Genomic DNA, 23,126 nt, shown 5'->3' with positions numbered 1-23,126 from the left:
TAAAAAAAAAAAAAAAAAAAAGAAATCTCAGAAACCATCTGTAGGATGAAATAAGGATGTGCTCAAAAGGGAACCAGAGATAAGAACATATTTAGACTTTGAAAAATTATTTGGACAAGAGTTGACACTATGTCACAGAAGAGGGGACCTGTTGCAGGTCCTCGTCAGAGCTCAGAAGCTGGCATCCACTGCTCTTTGCAAATCTCGTCACTATTTCAGCTTCCAGGTCTTTATATTGTATGTGGTGGGGTTAACAGAAGCAGTGTATGGTTGATGCATACAATGACATGGTGTTAAAAACTCAATTATCCGGGCGCCTGGGTGGCTTAGTCGGCTAAGCGTCCGACTTTCGCTTAAGTCGTGATCTCGCGGTTCGTGGGTTCGAGCCCCGCGTCGGGCTCTGTGCTGACTGCCAGCTCGGAGCCTGGAGCCTGTTTCAGTCTGTGACTCCCTCTCTCTCTGATCCTCCCCTCCTCACGCTGTCTCTCTCTCTCTCTCTCTCCTAGAAATAAATAAAACATTAAAAAAAAAAACCCTCAATTATCTGGGTAGGTTTCTGCAACATACCAAATATCTGTGCATGTTCAAATTATTAGATATCACCTTAATGCTCATAAAACAGCTGGGTGCTTGAACTTTTAGTCTCCTGTAGACATGGCCTATGTGCTGTCTGTCTACATTTTCATTCCAATATGGTTTCACCAGTATTTCACAGGAAAGGAGTTCTACAAAGAGACTGTAAAGCACACCTGTAAAACCGGAGAGCTATTTCTGGTTGATCAGAATAAAAGTGGTTGCTTCCAATGCATGCAATGGCTTCCACATGAGTATTGTCCTGTTTCAAAACTTCTTTGTAGTATTCAGCTGCTGATGAAATATTGTTCATTTCCTATTTTCCATCAAAACAGAAGAGTGATAGTTTATTGCTGAGATTTTTTTTTTTTCTGGCTGATTTATGTTACTGATTCAACAAATATTGAGAGCCTCCTCCCTATGTGCCAGACTCTGCTCCAAGCTCTGAGGACACAGTAGGAACAAAAAGATAGAAAGTTGCTATCCTCAAGGTTACAGCGAGTAGGAAGACGAGCAAATAAGAATAGGGCACAGAGGAGGGCACTTGTGGGGATGATTAGGTGGCTACACACAGGAGACACCAAAGTGGACAAGAATGGTAGCCGGAAGGCCGCGAGTCCCCCTGATAATTATAAATCAGTGCATCTAATGTTATTACCATCTTAGCTCTCAAATTCACCTTCAAGGCCAATCCAGGCTCCACAGCCCTCATGGAGATAACCCTAATGCCCTCACTTCACAGAAGTCTTTCTGCCTCTCAATTTATAAGACACATAATGTGAGAACCTCTCAGTCGTTCTTATCAGACGAGGACTTCTATTTTTGTTAGATTTTAGTCATAACATATTTTATTGGGAGAAGCACCACACAGTGCTTTCTTATTGGACAGAATTTTTTTAATAGTTTATTGTCAAGTTGGTTTCCATATAACACCCAGTGCTCATCCCCACAAGTGCCCTCCTCCATGCCCATCACCCCCCTCCGCCCCCACCCACCCATCAGTCCTCAGTTTGTTCTCAGCATTCAAGAGTCTCTCATGGTTTGGGGCGCCTGGGTGGCTCAGTCGGTTAGGTGACTGACTTCACCTCAGGTCATGATATCACAGTTTGTGGGTTCGAGCAGCGCGTCGGGCTCTGTGCTGACAGCTCAGAGCCTGGAGCCTGCTTCAGATTCTGTGTCTCCTTCATGCTTTGCCCCTCCCCTGCTCATGCTCATGCTCTGTCTCTCAAAAAATGAATAAAACATTAAAAATACATATATATTTTTTAAAAAGTCTCTCATGGTTTGCCTCCCTCCCTCTCCCCAACTATTTCCCCCCTTCTTCTCCCCGATGGTCCTCCGTTAAGTTCCTCCTAATCCTCCTATACATGCAAACATATGGTAGCTGTCCTTCTCTGCCTGACTTATTTCGCTCAGCATAACACCCTCAAGGTCCATCTATGTTGCTACACATGGCCAGATTTCTTTCTTTCTCATTGCCATGGAGTATTCCATTGTATAGATAAACCACATCTTGATCCATTCATCAGTTGATGGACACTTAGGCTCTTTCCATGTTTTGGCTATTGTTGAGAGTGCTGCTATGAACATTGGGGTACATGTGCCCCAATGCTTCAGCACTCCTGTATCCCTTGGGTAAATTCCTAGCAGTGCTACTGCTGGGTCATAGGGGAGTTCTATTGTTAATCTTTTGAGGAACCTCCACACTGTTTTCCAGAGGGGCTGCACCAGTTTGCATTCCCACCAACAGGGTAGGAGGGTGCCCGTTTCTCCATATCCTTGCCAGCATCTAGAGTCCTCTGATTTGCTTATTTTAGCCACTCTGACTGGTGTGAGGTGGTATCTCAGTGTGGTTTTGATTTGTATTTCCCTGATGAGGAGGGACTCTGAGCATTGTTTCATGTGTCTGTTGGCCATCTGGATGTCCTCTTTGGAGAAGTGTCTGTTCATATCTTGGACAGAATTTTTTTAACCTCCATGGACTTCAATGTGGTTTTTTCATTTCAGGCCTTTATTGTTTTTAGAGCAGTTTCAGGTTCACAGCACAATGGAGGCGACAGTACAGAGATAAATGCATTTTGTTATTCGATATAAAAAAAAATGACATCTATTAATATTATCACCAATCTCCTCAATATTTAGCAATACGAAACCAGTTTTGACCTCATGGACCCTCTGACAGAGTCTCAGGGACCCCTGGGGATCCCTGGACCATACTTTCAGAAATGTTCATATTCAAATATTTGGGGCCTTTCCTCCCACTCTTACTCATTCCCAGAAGGCAAACCCAGTGTGCTTGTCTCAGCCCCTTCTAGAACCTCTTCGGGAGCCAGCCTGCCTTCCACATGCCCCCCTCTCTGCGCTGCCAGGTGGAGCAGGCTCCCCTGGGGACAGAAGGTCTGCACGTTGCACAGTCCTGTCTGGGACGGGTGGATTAGGCGTTCTAACTCAGAGGCAGAACTCTATCACATCCTTTCGGTCACAAATCTAAAGCCACATGCTCCAATTCTGCTTCTATGAGTAATAAAGTTAATGGTTTATCTTCTATTTTTCTGAATCTTGTATCTGTCTCTCAGCTGGTTCTCTACTTGGGAGTGATGAAGGCGGTGATGTTGATTAGTTCCATAAAACCCCAATAAGACATTTGTTGAGTTGATCTAAACTCATCCTGGATGTATATCTGTTCCCATACTTTATATTTGAAATTCTTATCCAAAGTGCTGCCAGGATTTCATTTCTCAAGAGAAGAGCCTTTTTCATTCCTTGTTTGTGGCTAAAAACTATTTTTTTTCAAAACACAAGGCTGTTAATACATTCTTTAGTTGTGCGTTCATTCTCTCCTGAATTTTACATTGCTTTTATGTGCAACAATTCCAAATATCCTTTAATATTTTAGGGATATAAGAACCCACTGAAAAGCATGAATAATAAAGGCTTTCATTAGAGGTGTATTTTCTTTTTGGTAAAACAAAAGCCTTGTAAAACTTGAACAGATGAGCACCTCACTCCCCTCTAGTCCCCGCCCCCCCCCATACACCAAATCTCCCCTCCTATAGACTAGATGTTTGTGTCCCTCCTAAATTCGTAGTGGAGCCCTAATCTCCAAGGCGATAGTATTTGGAATGGAGTCTTTGGGAAGTAATAGGTCATGAGGCTGAAGCCCTTAAAGAAGAGACAGCAGAGAGATGATCTCTCTCCCCACCATGTAAGGATGTAGAAAGAAGGAGTCTGTCTACAGAACAGGAAAAGAGCCCTCCCCAGGAAATGAATTGGCCAGCACCTTGATCTTAGACTTCCCATCCTCCAGAATTGTGAGAAATAAAGTTATGTCCTTTAAGCCACCCAGTTTATGGTATTTTGTTACAGCAGACTGAGCCAACTAAGATGCGTCCTTCCAAAGAATAATCTCCACACCTAGGCAGTAACCTGACCACTGAACCTAATGGCCCCATGAGACATGAGGCCCCATGAACATGGCTTTTCTGGTTTCTGGGGCAACAACATCCCACAGAGCAAGGTTTCAGTGTTACAGCTGCCAAAATTGGTGTATTAATCTGCTCGAGCTGCTATGACAAAGTACCATAGAGCAAGTGGCTTAGTCAACAGAAATTTATTTTCCCACAGTTCTGAAGGCTGTAAATCCAAGATCAAGATGCCAGTATGGCGGGAATCTAGTGAGGACTCTCTTACTGGCTTATAGAGGATCACCTTCTCTCTGGTCCTTGTATGGCAGAGAGAGGAAGGGAAACAGAAGTAGCAGCAGCACCTCTGGTGTCTATTCATTTAAGGGCATTAATCCCACCATCAGGCCCCCACCCTCACAACCACCTCTAAACTGAATTACCTGGAAGGCCTCATCTCTACCATCACACTGGGGGTTAGGGCTTCAACATATTAATTTGGGAGGTACACAATTCAGCCCAATGCAAAAAGACTCCAGCCTGAATGGATAATTGTTTCAAGGCTTTCAGTCCTATAAAATTATTTGGGAACATTTGTACACTTGATTGATGGGCATATAATTTATGTAATCTTGAGGAATTTTAGACTGAAACTAAGTTTTTTGGCAATCTCATATGTAGTTCTTCAAATGTGTTATTGTAAAATATGGGCGTATGCTAGACAAATGTAAACATTGCAAAAAGTTATAAAAGTCTCCTCCCTAAATCCAGTTGCAGAGGTTCTGTGAATAGTTTCTTGAGTATTTTTCAAGAAATCCTGTTCGTATATGTGCACACATACATGTATGCATCTTTAAACCATACACAAAATCATTGTACGCATTCTGATATATGGTTCATTGTTTTCACTCAGTATCTTGACTCCTTTCGTATCGATACAAAGGGTTATACCCTATTACTTTTTCATTTCTGCATAGTTTTCCACCAAGACATAGATCACAATTTATTTAACTAGCTCCTTTTTGATGAAGTATTGGTTTGTTTCCATTTTTTTTTTTTGCCAAAAAAACCCACTATAAAACCATCCTTGTTCATATCTTTCTGAACTTGTATGAAAACCCTTAAGGAAAATTCCTACAAGGAAATCTCCTCAGTAATCATGAACTGCCTCCAAATGGGTTGTGACAACATACACTCTAGCATCAGTGTGCATATGTGGGGTTCGTTCCTCAACAGCCTTGACAACCCTACAGGCCACGGAATCTTTGTCAACTTGATTGAGGGGAAAAAAGGCATCTCGTTATTGTTTTAGCTTTTATTTCTTCAATTAGGACAGAGATGAGGCATTTAACATACCACATATTTGTATTTTTTTTCCTGTGAACTGCTGACTCATGTCCTTTGCCTGTTTTCCTATCCTATCGTTTGCCCTTTTACTACTGGCTTGTGTTATGTGGGGCTTGGGTGGGAACCTCCTGGAGACAAGAATGCTGGGGGCAGAGATGTGGCTCTGAGGGATCTCTGGGGATCCCTGAGCACTGACTCAGCTTGCTCCTTTCAGGTTAGACCAGTCTGCTGATGTGACTTAAATTCAAAACCAGAAAGGCCCAGTGTTTATAAATATTTCCTTTGGAGGAAAAGAAGAGATGGTTTAAGTTCTTCCAGATGGGTGTTACCAAGCCCTAGATATGAAAGGCTTCTTACTGGGCCTTGGTAACAAGGAATAAGAGGAATTGGCTGTTGTCTCATCTCTAGCGTGACTTTATTTGCACGGAGAGCATCAGCAGCCACTGTATACGCAAGTAAGAGAATAAGGGCCTGTGCAACAGCCACACCACGATTCTGACCCACAGCTGCTCTGAGGAAATAACTCTTTTTCATAGGGGCTTACAATCCTGACTAACTGAGAACTTGTAAGTTTGTATGCAGGCACATTTCTCTGTGTATATATTTCACACGTGCATGTGTCTAATTCTCTTACCAATCTGACACCACCTGAAATTCAGCAATTTCTAGCAACATATAGACTGAGGAAACTTAAAAGTAGCCTTTTGTCTGTCTCAGGTATGGCAAATATTTTCCCTGTTGGATATTTTTACACTTTTTTTGTTGGGTTGGATTTTTTGTTTTGTTTTGTTTTTATAGAATATTTAACTGTATAGAAAATGTATTTATACAGAAAATTTGACTTTTATGTTCTCAACTTTATTAATTTTTTCTCTTATGGCATTCAACTTTCTATCATGCTTAGAAAGGTACTCCCATTCCAAGTTTATACAACTAATTCATCTGTGTCTTTTTTTCCTCTGGAATTTTCATGATTTTATTTTATTTTAAGTTTATTTTGAGAAAGAGAGAGAGCATGAGTGAGGGAGAGGCAGAGAGAGAGAGGGAGAGAGAGAGAAAGAGAGAATATCCCAAGCAGGCTCTACACCATCAGCATAGGGTCCGATGCAGGGCTCACAAACTGTGAGATCATTACCTGAGCCGAAATCAAGAGGTGGACTCTCAACCGACTGATCCGATCAGGTGTCCCTGGAACTTTGAGTCATCTGGCACTAATAGATTCTTGTAGTGTAAGAAATCATTATTCATCCAGCTCTATTTTTTCAATAACCCAATAATCCTATTGATTTAACAGGCAGTCTTCTTAGTATTATAAATTTTCTTATGTATGAACATACCTGGACTCTATTTTGCTCCTTTACTCTATTCCTGCATCAGAATTGTTTAAATTACAGTAACTCTAGAATAAATTTTGTTAATGTAGATTTAAAAATTTTTTTTAACATTTACTCATTTTTGAGAGATGGAGGGCAGAAGGGCAGAGAGAGAGGGAGACACAGAATCCAAAGCAGTAACATTGGTATTTAAGTATTGTTTATCGTGGTTGTTTTGGAACTAATTTATAAAATACTAACTATAATTCGATTTCAGTTATTTATAATAAAATTGCTAATAACTAAGCAATGTATAACTTCCATTATACATCAGAAGCACCCAGTGAGCTCAAACATACAAATGTCTGAGTCCCCTCTTCTGGGGCATCTGATTCAGTAGGCAGAAGGTAGGCCGCCCTGCTCAAGCTCTCCTACAGTCAGTTTTTATACACAGAAAACTTCAAGAATCACTAGAACAATATTTTCTAGGAAAATGTGTCTCATTTCAAATATCTTTAACAAAGAACAGTTCAAAGAGAGACCTTCCTTTTAAATGGATAAACAGAATTCCTTGAGAATTAAAACCAGGACCAAATAAATTTAGCAAGAATACATAATTTTAAACAAGTTTCTATCCAAAATAAGCAATGAACAATAAACACGTTTGCTTTAAAATAGGAAGCACTGGAAAGATACATGATCAAAATCAGAGAGATAAAAAGAACATAATGGAAGAGGATCCCTCCAGAGAAAAGCTTGGTGTACATATAAAAATCCCTAAGGTATATGTAATGTAGGCTGCAGTGCTAATGAACAAACTGTACTAATTAACTCTAAACGTATAGTCACATAAAGAGAAAAAGAATACAATGGAAATCTGTCTTTGTATGGTAAACTTTGGCATCAGGGAAATTAACTGTTAGATTCAAGGGGAAATACTGCATCTGACTATTTAAGTGTGCATTTAGTCCCTGATCATGCTTTCTGCGGATGACAGATTGTCCCCACAACTTGAATGCTTGCATCTCGACTTCAAGTGCCAACTCCAATTCCACTTTCCTCCCCAAACCTTCCCCTGTACACTCAGGAAAGGATATGGCTCTCCATCTCCTGGCCGGACCCAGAGCAGGAAAGGATGAAGGGAGCTAATTAAAGGGTCTACTCCCTGTCCCAGCCATAGCAACAGTGACTATAACAGAGGCTGGGAAGGAATTCTTTCAACCAGCAACCACATGTCAAAGATTCCATAGTATGACTAGCTCTTTCTGCCAGCACCTCCTGCCTAAGAAGAAGGGCAGAAGGACTGAAATGTGCAGAAGGCAGAGCTTAAAGGTCAGAGAGCTCTGACTGTACTGAGGCAGTCACTACTATGCATGAATACCACTGCTCTCAAAAACTGATTCTATTTTATTTCTTCAGCTTCTTGGTCAAAAGTTTGTTCATGTTCCACTTAGGGCCACACACGTAAAGATACAGAGATACTAATACAGTATTTTATTTTTATTGAATCACCAAAGACTTCTACTTATGTGTTTATCAAAATTTTATCTCATAAAGGGAAACAATATTTCTAGACAATTTAAAAATAAAATTTGTGGGGTGCCTGGGTGACAAGTGTCCAACTTTGGTTCAGTTCAAAGTTTGTGAGCATCAGACTGCACTGAGAGCTCGGAGCCTGGAACTTGCTTCGGATTCTGTGTCTCCCTCTCTCTCTCTGCCCCTCCCTCACTCATGTTCCGTCTCAGTCTCTCAAAATAAACATTGAAAAAAAATTTTTTTAATAAAAGTTTTCATTTTTTTAAAATGTTTATTTTCAAAGAGAGAGTGTGGGGGAGGGTCAGAGAGAGGGGAGCCAGAGAGTCCCAAGCAGTCTCTGTGGTGTCAGCTCAGAGCCTGACGTGGGGCTTGATCTCAAGCCCAACCACCCCCATCATTCATATATTCAATGAAATTCCAATCAGTATGCCTGCAGGAATTATTTTGATTGTTAGTGGTTCTCGAGAAGTCAATCCTAAAATCAATATGGAAGAACAAAGGGTCAAAAATAACCAGCTGCGAAGAAGAACAGGTGGTAGAATTTGTCCAACTTGATAGAGAACTATTGTAAAGCTATAGTAATTAAGCAGCAGGAAGGATATCTCAATGGGGCTTTCCATGGAATCTGACAACATTACTCCAAAATTTGTAAGAATAAGCAAAAGTCCAAAATGGATAAAACATTCCTGATAAAGATGAACACAGAGCTGTGCCAAAGGGTATTTGAGGCTGTAATACATAAGGTGGTATAATATTGGTACAACGATAAACAGACCAACAGAATAGAATAGACAGATCTACTATGTATAGAAAACAAAGTTTTCCCCAAAACAGATCTACTATGTATAGAAAAAAAGTTGATAATCTGACATTGCAGACTTTGGAGATGGATCAAAAGATGTGCTGGATGAAAGCTATCAATAGGGGGAAACTCATTTATATAGTCTTCTGTATGTTTCAAATACTTCACAATAAAAACTTAGTTTGACTAAATACATACACTAAAACTCTCTGACTCTGTTAGAAAACCACAGGCCAATAATCATAATTTTATAAATTGTTCTCCTTTCTAGGACCCTAAGGGCCTATGAGCTTCTTAAGTAGCATATAACTTCAATTGTACATCAACTTTTTGAATAATATAAGCCTTACCTCATAGATCCTAGCAATTCCACAAAGTAGGGTTACTTCTCCTGGAAACTTATCTAAGCCTTGTTTGAAAAGATTTAAAGCTGTCACTGGCTGATCCAACGAGACGTAAACCTAAAACCAAGATACATTTCAGTAAGAGTACTGGCACTTAAAATAACAGTATTTGTTATGACAAGTTTATAATTACTGCTTAGTGACAAATTATCTCCTAGATGTTATGGTGAGAAGTTAATTTCCAATAGTGATGTTATAGGTTTACCTTCACATGTCATATCTGAAGCATTCATTCATTTATTCCTTCAACAAAGGCTCACTGGGGGCTTGCTATTGCCACAGAGACTGAGCAGTAACTCAACAAGAAAGGAACCAGGGAAAATCTGTTTAGAATAGAACACATATGACTACGTCTATAAGCGTGCACTAAGGAACCAAATTTGAGACTGAAGTTGAAGTGACAAAAGAGGAAGATCCCAAGGAACAACAAGGTCTGCAAGAGCACGGCAGTGGAGAGTCTGTGGAGAAGCTGGTTTTCAAGCAGGGCCTCCAGAAATAGAAGAGGAACAGGCTTGTGAGGAATGGGGTCAGGGAACTGAGTAAGTCAGTACTTGATGGCTTCCACTTAATTAGCAATTAGAGCATTAGCTTGGATAGACCGCACACTTTGTAGAAATTTCTGAAATACAGAATTATAGTTTTAGGGATGGAAACATAAGATTATGACATTATTTCTTCATGATCTTGGATCCTTTATTTCTTTCCAATAGACTGTGCTTTGAAGGTTTAAACAGATACACAGGAAAACTATTTATAGTGTCTAATGCTAAAGTATGAGATTAAAAGGAGAGGGTATGGATGAAAATTTTTCAATATTTACTTTATACATGACTGAACTGCTTTTCTTTTAATATTATTATTTATTTCTGAGAGAGAGAGAGAGAGAGAGAGAGAGAGAGCGCGCAGGGGAGGATCAGAGAGAGAAGGAGATACAGAATCTGAAACAGGCTCCAGGCTCTGAGCTGGCTGTCAGCACAGAGCCCGATGTGGGGCCTGAACCCACGAACCGTGAGATCATGACCTAAGCCGAAGTCAGACGCTTAACCGACTGAGCCACCCAGGCACCCCTGCTTTTCTAAATAAAGTAAATAATTTAACATACTAATAGGAAATATTTAATAATTTTTGGGAAATTAATCTAATATTTGCTTGCAGAAATAATATTGTTCCTAAATCAGATTGATGTCTATTACATAGCAATTACTCTTTCATATATTAAAGAAAATAAATAAATTTTACTTTTATACAGTCTTATAGGCAACAATAGATTTAAGCAAATCAACTGATGGAAAAATATGTCAAACCACGTACTTAACAATACTTAAAATAAAAAGCATACTTTTTTAACCCCTGGCATGGGCATGTCATTATCAGTTAAGAAGATGACAAAGAGTGTGACCCTAGTTTTCATTTCAAGATGTCAGAAAAGTTTAAAACTCTACTGTGATGCTTAGAAACTTTCTTAAGAATTTTAAGATGTAATGTACAGAAAGTGGACTTAGTTTCAAACATCTATGAAAACTACAGTAAATACATCAAGATTATTTGGCACCATAAGTTTATACGGTGTAACTTTCATTGTTTCTTTTTAGTATGCAAATTCTTAAAATCGTATTTAGGAAGTAGTAGCTCTTCCTTTTGTATCTCTTCAATTTTTCAATCTCCTTTGCCACACTTTTTAATTTTAAAGGGTTTTTTGTTTTGTTTTGTTTCTGAGAAAGAGAGGAACTAAGCAAAGAAGGGGTGGGGGGTGGGGGGAGCAGGCCCAGAGGATCTAAAGCAGGCTCTGCGCTGACAGCAGAGAGACAGATGCAGGGCTCGAACCCATGAACTGTGAGATCATGACCTGAACTGAAGGCAGACGCTTCACCAACTGAGCCACCCAGGAGCCCTGGCACTTTTTAATTTAAAAGAAATTCTTCAAGGGGCCCCTGGGTGGCTCAGTAGGTGAAGCGTCCAACCTCAGCTCAGGTCATGATCTCACGGTTCGTGGGTTCGAGCCCCGCATCGGGCTCTGTGCTGACAGCTCAGAGCCTGGAGCCTGCTTCAGATTCTGTGTCTCCCTCTCTCTCTGACCCTCCCCTACTCATGCTGTCTCTCTCTCTCTCTCTCTCTCTCAGAAATAAATAAAACATTAAAAAAAACATTCTTCAAGACCCAGCAAGATAATGTCCTCACTGTCACTTCATCAAATGTTTCAAGCAGCCCTGCTGAGGAGCCAAGAAGTAACTTTTCTCCCAGGACTGAAACTTCTAAGTGGCCCTTCACCACTGCTGTGGCTGGTGGCAGTGAGTAGGAAGACCTGCGTTTCAATGCTGGCTCTAAACAGCGAAACGACCCTGAGAAGCCTACTGGAGCCTCTTTAGGTCTCTGGGGCCATAAGAGTACAAGGGAAGTGTTAAAACCTACCTTGCGGGGTTGCTGTGAGGCTGACATTAAACTGTGTGTGGAACAGACCTGATATAATACCTTGTACTGAACAGGGGTTCAGTAACGGGGAAATCTTTGTTATGGCTGAGCCAAGAAACGAAGGACCTACGTAAAAACAGTCCCCGTTGTCTACCGTGTGCTGAGGTGGGAGTCCAGCAGTTTGTAGGGACGAGGGCCTCTCGAAGGCCTGTCACCCATGAGGGTGGTAACAAGCCTGTGGCAATTTCTTCTGCTCTGACGGGCAATCTTTCAAAGGGGTTTTCTTATTTTTCATGGCAATCCATTTCTCCTGAGACCGTTACCCTCCATATGGTCTCACTTTTCCACTTGCAATAAAGAAAAATATGAGCACATTTAGTTGCCAAATATTCCTGAAGAAATGGCAACTCTCCATGTATACTGGCCAGAATTTGAACACTTTTTTTGAGAAGACAGATTTCACTCCAGTTTAAGAATACTCACTTTTGCCAAGTAGAGGAATGTATCTACCATTTCCTGCTGCTTCAGGGCTGATTTAAACTGTTTTTCTGCTTCGCGATACATTCCTAACCTAAGAACAGCCATTTAAAGAATTAGACATTCAACTTAAAAATAAATACTACGGTACTTATTCACACGTTGAGCATATGAATAGAGATAAATTACATTTCTATCTCTAAGAGTAAGCGTGTACTAAAGAAGGTAATGTCATACACACATAAATTAATATTGCATTATGTTTGTATAGCTGAGCAAGAAGTTGCTATTTCCCATACTCTCTGTGTGCCCCTCAACTGGTGTGTAAAAAGTCTGCCTGGACAGCAGAGCCAACAGCTGCCGGAGAGCAAGGTCACACCAGTTTACCACCCAAAGAGGAGCTTATAATCAGTTGGACATATGACAAGTGACCTGAATAAATGCTTAGGGTCCCCATTTTATTGGAAGAACTTGATGGCATTCAATGAAAATATTGCCTGCTCTGGGACAAAGGCCCATTTTTAAAGCCATTCTTAAACAGTTTTGATGTAAGTAGTCATTGCTACTTGAGGGAAACAACTATATACCATTTTATGATTCTAGAAACGTTTTCTTTTCCTTTTTTATCTTCGTATCCAATACAGATTGTCCTAGTCTACAAATCTGAGATCTGATCCTTGCCTCATTGTACCTGTCCTGATATCAGCCCAGGGAACATTCTATTACCACTAAATCAATCATCGAAGCACACTTGAGCCTCTTCTAGATCTGTCAGAGTTTCTCTTTTTAAAAAAAAAAAATTTTTTTTAATGTTTGTTTATTTTTGAGAGAGAGACAGAGTGTGAGCAGAGGAGGAGCATAGAGAGAGGGAGACAGAATCTGAAGCAGGCTCCAGGCTCTGAGTTTGTTGGATTTTCTCTTAACTACTCATCCCTAGCCAGCCAAGAGCTACTTGGGCACCTTATGATGCTTTTACTTTGTGACAATACACAGTATGTTCCCTCATGCTACTTCCATTCAGAGTGAATGAAACAGCTATTTCTTAACAGCTGTTGGAAGATGTAGGCTTAATGGGGTTAAAAGCGACCCCCCAAAACACTACCCTAAAGTTAGAGAGAATGTGTGAAATGGCAGAAGGCCCCATCTCTTCAAAGCTCCTATAACTTTTACAGAAGTATTCATAAAATGTTACCAAAGAACTCTAAAGTTCTGAAAAACAGTATAGCTCTATACAAAGCTTCAACAGAACATTCAAGTCTTAAGCATATGGCTAAAGTTCAGCCACTGAATTCGGTGAACACTTAATTATCCATGAGAATCTGGATATTTTTATCTAATATGATGTCTCTTCCCAAAATGACTTAAGAGGGATTATAATGTAATCCTATAAATACGCACAAAATAAGAATGAGAAAACAGAAACAGATTTTTTTCAAACAATGGGGATAGAAAGATAAACAAATTAAAAAAACAAAAAAACAATCAGAGGCATTTAACTACCCTGGAAATCGAAGAACAGAAGAATGGGTCATATATATTTTTTTATTACCTCATCCTCAAGAGATAACTTCTAGTACTATCAAAAAGGAATAACCACATGGGTTCTTATGCAAAGGAAATTAAGTGGGCCATGTATAAAGTCTAGGAATAATGAAAATATCAGTCAAGTTCAGGAACACCGGCCAATATCAAAGTCTAGAGATAACCTCACCAAATGCCAAGTTTTTCTCTCCAATTTAATTCAATAAATATTGTCAAGTACCAACTGCATGCACAGTTCATAACACAAAAATGAAGATCACAACAATGTCCTAAAGGCACCAGTAAGAATGAAACAAAACATGTTCACAAATAAATGGAATCATATTATGGCCAATAAGAGGAAACAAAGTGCTTTGAGAGCACAGAGGAGGAGTGAGCCAAGACAGTTTCAGGAAAGAAGAGACAGGCAAGATTTTGAAGGCTAGATAGGGTGGGGTGGGGGTAGGGGAACATCTCCACTAGAAGCAAACTGTCTTCACAGACACACAGAGAACACACTGCACAGCGTGGTGCGGGAACGCTTAGTTGTCTGGTTCAGCTGGAAGCGAGGACACGATAAGTAACGTGAGAAGAGAAAGAGGGGCAAGCGTGTGGGCTGGGGCAAGATCAGGCCTACCACGTTTAAAATCCAGATTTCATCCTACAGGTAGTGGAGATTAACCAAAGGCTCCAACAAGAGCTGTTTTTTTTCCCACAACACTGTTCTGACGGTAGTATATAAGAAGGGCTAATGGAGCAGGAAAATGGGGCAGAGAACCCAGATAAGAAGCCAATGGAACAATTCAAACAAAACGAAAAGCCAGAATTCAGGCACTGGTGTGAGAATGGGTGGTAAGGGAACAACTGTGAGAGCTACCTGTAGACAAAGAACTGGCATAATTTACTGATCAGAGCAAAATTTGGGGCTATATCCTCTGGTAATCCACCCTTGACCTCTCCAGTCCAAATTGGGAGCTCTTTCTCTGGGCTTGCTTCTATCATGGTGGGAGCCAGGCTTATAATTATTTACTGTCCTCTCTCCCCTATTTGACTGTAAATCACTTATTATTCTATTTATTTTTGAGAGAGAGAGCGAGTGTGCATGGGGGAGAGGCAGAGAGAGAGAAAGAGACACAGAATCCAAAGCAGGCTCCAAGCTCTGAGCTGTCAGAACATAGCCTGATATAGGGCTCAAACCCACAGACCACAAGATCATGCCCTGAGCCGAAGTCAGATGCTCAACTGACTGAGGCACCCACGTGCCCCAACTGTAAACCATTTAAAGGAAAGACTGTCTGATAAATATTGGTAACCCTTGTGCCCAGCAGGGTAGTACCTCATTAAACAGCTTAGTGATGAGTGAATGTGGGAGTGCTGAGAACACACTAAAGATGAAAGGCTATTACGGGACAGAGAGGAACACTGACTAATACAACAAGGTGCACTCATTTAAATGTCATATTACGTGGATGGCAGAAGGAGTCCACATTGTGCTTTTCTTTAATTATTAAAGATTTCTTAAGCTTTCGTTTAGAAGCTCAAGATTTCAAGCTTGCCTTCAGAAATTATACTCCTAAAAATTTAATGGTATAATGCTATGAAATTACCTTTTAGTAGAAAATACTTCCTCGGTCTAACAGCAGAAAAAACACTTAAGTTCTACGTAAAACATCTAAGTGGAAAGTAGTCTTAATTTCAACTAAAAAATAAGAACCATCCTTTTTATTCCATTTATATATTTCCTTTTCCTCACAGTGTTGGAATGATAAGTTCATCTGAAGGATGCTCAGAGTAACCGGTCTACCTGATTTTGAATAATCAAAGACATATTTATCTTTATAAAATACAACTTTATAAAATACAACTTCCCGTTTGTCTCTATTTTTCAAATGCTCCAAATGTACTTCAATTCTAGGCAATAAGTTTTAGATCCTTTACTAGTTGCTGTGTAGTACTCATAAAATTAATTACAATTACTTGGACCTCTCAGTTAATTTGCTTAAAAATGTGTTTAAACATTAAGTGAATTAATGTAAGAATATTCAGATCCTAGAGAAACACCATGGAATTGTGCAAATAGTAAGAGAACTATTTGCCTCAGAAAACTGAGCTCTAATTCTTGTTCTGCCACTTACCAGCTGTGTGAATGTGGACAAGTCACTTTTATCTGTCTGAGGCTCAATTTTTCCCATCTGGATAAAGGGCTAATAATTGCAACTACCTCCGGGTGTTGTGAGATTTAAATAAGATAAAGTAACAAATGGACAAACTACCTCTCAACTGTAAAGCATGTTACAGATGTGAGGCATCAGGGGAAATAAAAAGATTTGAGAGCAAGAGGAGAAGAATGGGAATTAACAGCCTTAGCGCTAAGAGGTCCATTAGTAACTGGTCTCTTACTAACTAGTTCCTGATGCAAATAACAGGCTCTCTCTGGCCTCAGTATCCTCAGCTGAAAAGGGCTGTTGTAGCTGATGGTTTCAAAGTTTCCCTGGCCTGGCACTACAATTTTACTATTCTAAATTTTTTTTAATGTTTATTTACTTTTGAGAGAGAGAGAGAGACCAAGTGCAAGCAGGGGAAGGGCAGAGAGAGAGGGAGACACAGAATCTGAAGCAGGTTCCGAACTCTGAGTTGTCAGCATAGAGCCCGACACAGGGCTCAAACCCACGAGCCATGAGATCATGGCCTGAGCTGAAGTTGGATGCTTAACCAACTAACCAACCCTGGCACCCCTACAATTTTATTATTTTAAAGGTATCAGTTCTTAGTGTTACCATGTGATTGTTCAGGAAGTGCTTTCTCAAGTAACTCAAACACCCAGTTTCTTATTTCTTCCTCAGGAAATCTACCCAGAAAAAGAATGATCAGAGTTGAGACTCTGAAATATGTCACCATGTCTAAGCACTTCACAAATCATCCAAATTTTACCTGTAGTAACACTTTCCAATCTGTACTTTCCACCACCAGTCCTTGTACTGAGAGTACTCTGTGGAGAGGGCAGCCAAGTCCAAAGCCTTTGAAAACAATTCATTTTAGATTAGGATTTTCTTTTCCAACAATAAACAGAAACAATAAATAATGAAATGAACTGTATAATTAGCATCAATCAGAACATGCATTAGAAATCAGACAGAAACTCAAGTTGCTCATGTTTCCAGATGGCTCTACCAATTTTCCCTAAATAATCAGTTCCAGGCCAAAGGGCTGACAGCAGACGAACAGTAAAAACTGATCAAAGAAAAGCAGATGTACAATATGTTAGAATACCATGCTAACATACAAGTCTCAAAATGGATATTTAAAAATCCTCCAAGTTGTACCCTCTCCCCACCCTTTATCTACCGTCCAATGATTCAAAGTGCCTGTAAACTCAGTGGTGGTCAAGTCTTTGGAGTGTCAACCAGGTCCAATGGCAAGCCCCATGTTAAAGACAGATGTAGAGAAATACAGAAAGGTCAAGTAAGCAGATAGAAGAAGGCCTGGAAAACAGGTTCATGAAGAAGAATGAAAGGAGCAAGGGCACTTGGGTATCTGCTGTCTTGAACTGCCATTGTTCCGTCATCCTGACCTCGCCTCACATCCAGTGATGCTGAGGGTCAGACCTGCTGACTCTGAAAGATCAGAGTTGCTTTCATATTTTACATGGGTTTATCCCTTTCCCTCCAACGTCTTCTAGTTTGTTCCTTCCAGTGTTTATAGGAGATGACTAAATAGGAATTCAGATTTTATACAGAAGAAGTGGAAACCATTTGGACAAAAAGGAAAGCAAATCAATCTTTCCACAAATTTGAAGCTCATGTAAAGATCTAGTGAATAAAAACTCAAGTTATTAGTTAAAAGAGAATTCTCTTGTTTTATGATAGGAGTCTTTTTCTCAAGATTAGAAAACTGTTATTCTTTAGCCAGTGTTAATAGTGATATCCAACAGTTAAAGTATCTCTCAGTTTTTCAGTTCTATGACCTCAGAATATATCCCATATTACTGTCCATGTCTTAATATGAACTCTTTTCTGAAATGCAAGCCAAACGAGATCCTTCGATGTCCTACCGCAAATTTAACAACTTTCCTTGTGTTTCTTCATCTTCCCTCACCCCAGGGGAGGCCTCTAAAGATGCAAACTCTTTATAAAGGAACAGCGTCACTACTCTGAGGTTCTAATGCACATGAAAATCAACACCTCTATTTGAAAGTTATATGAATTAAAAACAAACCACATACTACTCTCATATGCTTTTCTTTTTTTCTCCAAGCCAGAAATAAAAGTGGAAGCAAAACATATGGAAAAAATTGTAGCTTCAATTAGAGTATCTCTGAAAATACTTGAAAAACATATTTTCAATTAGCTCAATTCGGGACTGTGTTGTAAATATCTGAACATGTTAATTTTATCTTAATCTTTGTAAAGAACTTTTCCAGCACATAGATCATATATACTCTCATGGTTTAATATAAAAGACCTTCTATTTTTTCAGAATAATATGTCATTCTCAATTTGCTATATACTCTATTTTCCCAAGGTTAGATTTAGTGCTTGTTACAGGCTGCTGATTTTACTTACGGTCCTAAAACAAGTCTTCCTATGTAAGAACTCTACATTTGTGCCGAACTGATTAAGGAAATTAATATGAATTATTGATATGGAATAAAAATGTAAAAAATATACACTTTAATGATCTTCTTCAAATGAACACTGAGGCTGCACTAAACAAAACTATCTGTGACAGTTTCAAATGGGCCTTCAGTTTCCTGAGGACAAGCACTCCTTTTGCCACATCTCTGTGGTTCTGATAAGTTGCTATGCTGTTAAGAGGCACTCAAGGATGATGTGTTGATTGAATTGATTCCATTCCTTATTTCTGTTCTTATATTAAGTTCTTATATTGAAAAGAACTTAAGAGCCAAACAAAACTCACAGTAGTTAAGATTTATAATGAAAAGCTGTTAACATCTTAAAATGTTAAAGTGATGACCAATCTTTATTTATTTATTTATTTATTTATTTATTTATTTTTTACAAATAGTTTATTGTCAAATTAGTTTCCACATAACACTCAGTGCTCATCCCCATTTATTTCTTTATTTTTAAAACAAATTTTTTAGGGGCGCCTGGGTGGCTCAGTCGGTGAAGCGTCCGACTTCGGCTCAGGTCATGATCTCCTGGTTCGTAGGTTCGAGCCCCGCATCGGGCTCTGTGCTGACAGCTCAGAGCCTGGAACCTGCTTCGGATTCTGTATCTCCCTCTCTCTGACCCTCCTCTGCTCACACTACCCCTTTCTCTCTCTCAGAAATAAATAAAACATTAAAAAAATTTGTTTAAAAAAATGACAGCTTATGAATGACAACTTATTTCCAAAGCAGAAATGAGAGGATAGCCTCACGTTCAAGCTATTAAAAATGACATTTTTATAATGTCTTCTGGTCTATAAAGAGTCTTTACACAGCAAACATTTTTAGCCATTTCATTATCCTTGAAACTTACCTTCCTTCCGTGTTAAAGGTTTCCAAGCAAAATTTATTAGATTCCTTTTTATCTGTTTTTCTTGTTATTGAAAAGGGCACTCCTTTTAGCTCTTGGATACTGACTTGCAACACAGTATTAACAGCTGTATTCTCCCCACATTGTTCACAGCGAAAATAGCTTTTGCCCACATCCCTAACTTTATAGCAATAATGACGACTTGGTGGCAACATGGTCTATAATAATATACAGGATTTCTTTGCGATAAAAGCCAATTAGTAAATCCTTCTTTAACCAGGCATTAATGAGTATTTTTTCACGATTAAATGTCATATTTTAAAAATAAAATAATTCTGTAATCTCTAATGCAATCTACAATATTAAGTTTACTCCTCCGGTGATAAATTTCTTTACAGTGTATTAAACTATCCCTTGAAGCGAAAGACATGTGTATGTGTTTAAAAAATTGTTCCTTTCTGAGAAAGAGAGAGACACAGCATGAGCAGGTGAGGGTCAGAGAGAGAGGGAGACACAGAATCCGAAGCAGGCTCCAGGCTCTGAGCTAGCTGTCAGCACAGAGCCTGACGCGGGGCTCGAATCTATGAACTATGAGGTCATGACCTGAGCCAAAGTCGGTTGCTCAACAGACTAAGCCACCCACGTGGTCCAAGAGATCTTTATTTCTTTAAAGTCTTTTCCAATTTTTCAAAATAAATGACTAAGTAACATTTAAGAATATTTGAATAATTTAATCTATCTAATATCTAGATATTCATAAAGGCCTAGAATGTCATATAAAAGCCATAAGTTTATAAAAGTCCATAAGGAGAGGGGACCTTGGCAGATCTAGGGTATGTAACGTTTGTGAATATACATTTCAGTGTATTTCTTTTTTTTTTATGTTTATTTATTTTAAGAGAGAGTGCAGGGGGGAGGGCCAGAGGGAGTGAGAGACTCGCAAGCAGGTTCTGCATTGTCAGCACAGAGGCGGGGCTTGATCCCACAACCGTGAGATCATGACCTGAGCCGAAATCCAGAGTCGGACACTTCACCAAGGGAGCCCCCCGGGCATCCCATCCAGTGCATTGCTAAGTGACAGTGTTCTGACCACTAATATTTTTAAAAACCAGTCATCCTTTAGCTATTGTTACAGTTGCAACTTCAGGATGATGAAATTAAGGAGCATATGGAAATAAAGATTCCAGAATCAACCACATGCTACTTTAATTTTGCCAATACTGCCAAAATCACTCCAAAAGGCACAAGTGAGGAGAGAAGGGAGTTATTAAGAACTCAGAAATAGAGGTTTCCATAAGTCAGCTTTACTTTTTCTTATCATTTAGCCATTACTTCATAATATTCTCTGTGTTTACCTACAGTGTCCTCCTTATATGTCTGTAGATAATTACAGAATCATCCACCCACACAGTACTTAAGCTTTGTCAATACTGCCCCCACAAATGGAAAAAGCATTAAGAGTGGAAAGACAGAAATATAGTTTTCCATGGGAAGATCAATTTCATTCCTTCTTAAGTACCACTCTTCACATTATCCTCCTTATTTGTCCATTATATGTTCTGTGTTTGTGTGAAATGGTTTATTTAAAAAGAAATTTGACGCCAAGCAACTAGTATAGAAGCACCTCTGATTTCTTAAGCATGTTAGAAAAACAATTTCTCTTTTCTTTTTTCCAGCTAATGTCATAAAACAGAGTTGGGGTGGGGGGGAGAAGGCATAAAAACATATGCTTTCTACTCATTACCTAAGTCCTTCTTCCTTTCAGAAAATAACATTTGTGGTAAAAATCTAAAATGACATCTTAGGGGTGCCTGAGTGGCTCAGTCCGTTAAGCGTCCAACTTCGGCTCAGGTCATGATCTCACAGTTCGTGGGTTCGAGCCCCGCATCGGGCTCTGTGCTGACAGCCAGCTCAGAGCCTGGAGCCTGTTTCGGATTCTGCATCTCCCTCTCTCTCTGATCCTCCCCTGCTCATACTGTCTCTCTCCCTCTCTCAGAAATAAATAAAACATTTAAAAAAAATTTTAAATGACATCTTAATGGAACAATCTATTCCATAACAGCATTATGATGTGATGAGCCCATAAGAGTAAGAAAACAGATACAGGGCATCTGTCCTACTCAATCTTCCTCATGTCCATCACAGTACCAATATCCAGGCACCCAATAATTACTTGTTTCAAGAATAACCCGACCAAGTAATAAACCAATCAATAAATTCATGAATAAAAAGGAAAAGAGAGGAACCAACAATTTGTGCTTTTCACTAAATGAAAACAATGCTTAATTTCATGTTCTGTAAAATACATGTATTGAGGGTAAGCAGATGGAAATAACAAGCAGGATATAATTAATTACAACTATTTTAATTTATTACTGCCCCTAATGTACAACTAAATTTCTAAGTGAAAAGTTGTTATAACATTATTGAAAATTTTGGGAAAAAAAATGGATAAAGTTTTGGTAAAACTGGATAATTTCCATTACTGCCACAAGGTATAGCTTTTCAGTTTATTGTAATTAACCTTTTCAATTTACTGTTGACACTGTGGAGGCATTTAACAAATATTTGTAGAATTAATACACCTTAGTTCTATAATATTTCATTTCCATTTTTCTGCAATACCCTCTAGTATATGTGATAGTATATATTTAGAATAATAACTATTTAACATATGTACTAAATGTTAAACTCTGTGGGCTCAACATTATAAACACTTTTCTGTTTCTGCCTAATTTTTATAATTATGATGTTTTAACGGCTGCATAAAATCCCAGAATGCAGGGTAGCATAACTTAGGTTGTCATCCAGATTGCTTTGTTACTACAGCTAATGCTACAATGAACATCTTTGCAAATAGGCACTTATTGTGAAATTTCTTAAGAAGTTAAAATTACAGATACACATAGAATAAGTTATCTTACTCTGTTTTATTTATCTGCTTGTGACTGCTAATGAACTAATGCTATAATGAACATCTTTGCAAATACAGCACTTGTGAAATTTCTTAAGAAGTTAAAATTAACAGACACAATAAGAATAAGCTATGTTATTCTGTTTTATATTATCATACTCTTTTCCAAATTATTATGCCATTTAAAATATCATCTGTATCAGGATAACAATTTACTCCACTCTTTTCTTTCAAATTTCAGAATGTGAAATTGCAAATCCAAAATTTCTTGAACTTACTTTTTTGTGTTAGAAAGTGCATCTCTAATGTGCTTGTTTACTGGCATTGTCTCTAATGTAAATTTTCTGTCACTGGACCATTTCCATTTCCATAAAAAAATTTCCTGACAAATTTAGATAAGCTTTTTTCTATTTAACAAACACTAACATTTTATTTTATTTTATTTTTAATTATTTTTTTTTAATGTTTTATTTATTTCTAGGAGAGAGATAGAGACAGCATGAGCAGGGGAGGGTCAGAGAGAGAGGGAGTCACAGACTGAAACAGGCTCCAGGCTCTGAGCTGGCAGTCAGCACAGAGCCCGATGCGGGGCTCGAACCCACGAACCGCGAGATCATGACCCAAGTGAAAGTCGGACGCTTAACCGACTAAGCCACCCAGGCGCCCCTAACAAACACTAACATTTTAAAATCATGCTCATGTACCTATTTCACCCTTCTGTTGTCCTTTTACATTAGTTTGGTTTTGTTTCTGTTCACTCTGCAGAGATAAATATTTGAGTCAGTATACGAACATATACTGAGATATATATGAATCAGTAAGTCTCTATTTGCTAGTTTAAATTTTTTTCATTCTTCACTAATCAAATGTCTAAAAGGAAGTCTTTAAGCAAATTTTCTCAACAGTGTTGTTTAATGAAGCATAAGGATCTGTTTCAAAAAGTAAAAAA

At 38.9% G+C, this 23,126-nt stretch overlaps 1 protein-coding gene across 1 annotated transcript in view; it reads right to left on the bottom strand.

Moving 5' to 3' along the window:
* TTC8 (tetratricopeptide repeat domain 8) overlaps positions 1-23,126 on the bottom strand; it is a 63,049-nt gene that overhangs the window by 12,394 nt on the left and 27,529 nt on the right. The window contains exons 7-10 of the mRNA XM_039232523.1: positions 16,715-16,800; positions 12,269-12,356; positions 9,323-9,433; positions 750-889 (exon numbers count right to left, since the gene is read on the bottom strand). Coding sequence (XP_039088454.1) covers positions 750-889; positions 9,323-9,433; positions 12,269-12,356; positions 16,715-16,800 — 425 coding nt within the window. The remainder of the gene's footprint in view (positions 1-749; positions 890-9,322; positions 9,434-12,268; positions 12,357-16,714; positions 16,801-23,126) is intronic.

This window comes from Hyaena hyaena, unplaced genomic scaffold (genome assembly GCF_003009895.1).
Source record: "Hyaena hyaena isolate Hyena2069 unplaced genomic scaffold, ASM300989v1 scaffold_67, whole genome shotgun sequence".
Taxonomy (NCBI): domain Eukaryota; kingdom Metazoa; phylum Chordata; class Mammalia; order Carnivora; family Hyaenidae; genus Hyaena; species Hyaena hyaena.
The sequence above is the reverse complement of the archived record's forward strand: the minus strand, read 5'-3'. Positions and strand labels throughout refer to the sequence as shown.